Genomic DNA, 4,089 nt, shown 5'->3' with positions numbered 1-4,089 from the left:
TTGCTATTGCTTTTAGATATACAACAAAATTATTATGTAATTTTTTATCTTTTTTTCATTCCTCCCTCTTTACCCTATAGATGGCTACTATTAGACACAAATATGTGTATAGATAGATAGATAGATAGACAGATAGAATTCTATACATGCTTCTATTTATCAGTTTTTTCTCTGGATGCAGAGAGCATCTTTCTTTAAATGTCTTTTATAATTAATTTGGTAATTTATAATAGTCAAACTAGCTTATTCATTCAACATAATTCTTTAAAAAACATTGTTGTTACTGTCTACAATGTTCTCTTGGTTCTGCTCATTTCTCTATCCATTATTTGATGCAAATATTTCCACGGTTTTTCTAAAAATCACTTCTTATAAGATTGTAATATTACAAAACAATCATATACCACAGTTTGTTCAGCCATTCCTCAATTAATGGGTATTTTTGCAATTTCCAGTTCTCTTCCTCTACAAAGAAAGCTGCTATAAACATGTTAAGACAAGTCTGTTCTTTTCCTTTTCCCCTAAACATCTTAAGAAATAGACCAAGTAGTGGAATTACTGAATCAAAGGGTTCAGGTAGTTAAATAACTCTTTGGCCATAATTCTAAATTGTCCTCAACAAAGTATTTTTCAAAGCAAATGGGCTTTGTTTATGCTTTGGAAAAAAATGAGGGGCATATATTCCTTTGTCTCATTATTTCTTGAAACAGTAAATATTCTCTGCATCCAGAGAACTACCTACCTATCTAGGCAGCTACATGGTACAGTTTTGTTTTGGTTTTTTCTGTCTGAGACAACAGAAGATGCAATTTCACTTTCAGAAAAATTCTATGAGAGCTAGAAAGGGAGCTAATCAACCAAGGGGCCCATAGGGGATTCTTCTTCCTTAAATTGTAGCTACCATGACTTATAAGTATCCAAGGATAATGGGAGAGATCAATGGATTGGGTATAATGGCCAACACCAATCTAACAGTAATTTCTTTAATGCCCTTGTGTGCAAGTTGGTGTTTAAAGAGAATTGAGGTCTTTATCAGAAAAACATCATTCAGGAAGCTTTATGTGGACTTCAAAGCTTTGAGGAGTTCATCACTTGAGATCAGTGTTTAAGAAATCCTCACCCTTGGTGCTTGAAAGCAAATAGAAAGTCATTTTGGCTAGGCCTATGTGATTGAGAGAAGAGGGAGGGGGATATAAGGGTAAGAAAGAAAGTGTCCTGAACTGTGTTCATATTCCACCCCTCACGCTCAGTGTCTGGTCAGGAAATCCCTGAGCACAGGAATCTGTGCTCACAATAACATCAGGCACAGGAATAGGAATCATCAGGAACCTGGAGAGGAAAAAGGGAAGATCTTAATCTGGGGCCTTTCTTGTGATTCTTTGCCATCAGTGGATCTACTAAAGCTTTCTTTGTAAGTTTAATCTTTTCTTTATATTTTTCTTTTTTTTTTTAATCTCTTCTTTATATATTTACATTGATCACCTTAGGAGACACAGCTGCAAAAGTGATCAATCTGAGAAATGGGGAGCTACAGAAGTTTCTGTCACTATGTTCTGATGTTTTCATTTTTCCTTTAGAGGCAAGGAAGAGCCCTAAACTTTCAGACACTTTTTAATTTGGCCCACAGCAGGGGAGGAGGGTTTGATTTGGAATGTTTCAGAAACCCCATACAGCCTGAGGATGTGAAAGTTCTTGCTCCCAATCCTGCAAGCCCAGGCTCTGGTTAAGGGTGGGTGAATAGTACATTTAGAGAATGGACTGGAGATAGAAAAATAAATTGGAGGACTTTCCATGTAGTTGAGTCACTTCCACCACACCTAGCTTGGTCATCATGACAAGGAAAAACAAGAATGGAAGGTCTCTAAGTTAGCTTCCTAAGAGCATGCAAATGAACTTACAATCTGCAGCACCACGCTCTGGGGCTTAATATAGAAGATTTATAATCCTATGCCTATGAAATCGTATCAAAATGATTAATACTGACTGGAAGAGAGTTGGAGTCTCATACTGATTCCATTGGCCCCGGACAGGAAAGGAATATTTTTCTTTCCTTGTTTTATTCTTTAACTTAAAACAATCAACTCTAGAGTGGGCAAATTATATAGAATAAAAATTATATAAAAGAAAAAGATACTGAGAGACATTTTAAAATATCAAAAAAGATGATGAATTTATTAATTAATCAAAGAGTAAAGGAACAAATAAATGCATGCATACTCCATCAAATTTATAAACAAAGACTAAATAAAGTGATTCAGTCCACCCTTACCCCTGTCCACAGAGATTGTAAAAGACAGTCAGATTTCTATATATTAAAGAAAGAGCAGAAGAAAGAGGAAAATGAAGTGTTATTTGGAGAATGGTCAGAGAAGAAAGGAGAGACAAATGTGGTCCCAATCTTCTCCAGCAGGTTCATTTCTACATCTCAGTGTCACATCATAATGAGAAGGAGGAAAAGGGAAAATAAAAGAGGCTTTAAAAAAAAAAAAAAAAAAGACCTACAATATTAAAACATGTTACAAATGTTATTTCATTTGAACTCTGTGAGATCCATATGATTATTGGTCTCATTTTATACTTGAGGAGCATGAGGGAGACATTTGAAGTGACTTGTCCAGGGTCACACAAGTAATGTGAGTAATGAAAAGTCTAAGAGACATAATTTCTGGATAATTATCAATCAATTAATTAACGGTGGCTAAAAAAGTTGTAAATATAAAAGGCTACTTGAATAGGAAGGATCTCAGCACCTACTTTAGGCCCACATCTTTGCATACTGTGGCGCCACCTAGATACACCCTAGAAAGTGGAAGTGGGGATGGGAGTAAATCTCTGCAGAATCCCTGATGCCCTTCTGTATGTTTGCGCTCCCAGGGTGCCTTGGAGGAGCCAGGTTTCCTGGGGATGGCCGACTCAACAGAGAACCAGGAATATATTTATGACAATACAACTGAGAGAAATGAAAATGAGTGTTTAATTCCTAGGAACGAGACCCTTGGAAATTGCAATTTGCATTACGGGATGCGGATCCCCTCTCTGCTCATTGCCCTGGCTGGGCTGGCGGGGAACGGCGCCGTCCTGTGGCTCCTGGGCTTCCGCGTCCGGAGGACCCCCTTCTCCGTCTACATCCTCAACCTGGCGGCGGCCGACGCGCTCTTCCTCTGCTGCTCCCTGCTGATTTTCATAGAAAAATTGGTTAGATATATTGGTGTTTCATTAATATTCAACATAATAATGTGCCTCAGATACATCTTCTACACGGCGGGCCTGAGCCTCCTGGCGGCGATCAGCACCGAGCGCTGTCTCTCCGCGCTCTTCCCGCTCTGGTACCGCTGTCGCCGCCCCAAGCGCACGTCTGCTACAATCTGCGCCGGGATCTGGGCTCTGCCCAGTCTCCTCAGGATAGCACGTTTTATAGTGTGTGTTTTTATGCGTAACCTCCAGATCTTGCGTAACCGCAACTTCTGCCCCAACTTCAACTACATCCAGATCGCCTGGTTCCTCCTGCTCTTGTGCGTCCTGTGCGTGTCCAGCCTGACCCTGGTGCTGAGGGTCCAGTGCAGCTCCCAGCGCCGGCAGCCCCCCAGGCTCTACCTGCTGGTCCTGCTCACGGTGCTCGTGTTCCTGCTCTGCGGCCTGCCCATGGGGATCAGATATTTACTAAACCGCTTGTTCAAAATCCGCTTGCCCTACAGGCTCCTTTACCTCCTGGCCTGTGTGAGCAGCAGTGCGAATCCCTTCATTTATTTCGCCCTGGGCAGCCGAAGGCTCAAGCGGAGGGAGCCGCTCAAGGTGGTCCTCCAAAGGGCCCTGGGAGAGGAGCGGGAGGGGGGAGTATGAGGGCCACGCCCCCCGCCAACACCCTGGAGACTTCATTCTGAGGCGAAGAGCAAGATCTCCGAGACAAGAGCCCTTAAAATGAGCATCCCTCCTTTCTGCTCTCCATTTTCCACTTTAACTCGCCCTGCAAAGTCGAGCATAATCCTTCATTTAATAAATGGACTTCAATCTAATTCAGATCCAGTTGATCAATGATGGACAGAATCAACTCCACCCAGAGAAGGAACACTGGGAAATGAGTCTGAACTG

At 41.4% G+C, this 4,089-nt stretch overlaps 1 protein-coding gene across 1 annotated transcript; it reads left to right on the top strand.

Annotated features, from left to right (window-relative positions):
* Positions 1-2,978: 2,978 nt before the first annotated feature.
* Positions 2,979-3,881, top strand: LOC141547604 (mas-related G-protein coupled receptor member X2-like). Its single transcript, XM_074275990.1, is given in 2 exon segments — positions 2,979-3,823; positions 3,826-3,881. Coding segments are annotated over 2 exon segments (858 nt in total). The 5' UTR covers positions 2,979-3,021.
* Positions 3,882-4,089: the final 208 nt, after the last annotated feature.

The sequence above is a fragment of the Sminthopsis crassicaudata genome, chromosome 6 (assembly GCF_048593235.1).
Source record: "Sminthopsis crassicaudata isolate SCR6 chromosome 6, ASM4859323v1, whole genome shotgun sequence".
NCBI classification, from domain to species: Eukaryota; Metazoa; Chordata; class Mammalia; order Dasyuromorphia; family Dasyuridae; genus Sminthopsis; species Sminthopsis crassicaudata.
Note: the sequence above shows the minus strand (reverse complement) of the source record. Positions and strands in the feature narration are given on the sequence as shown.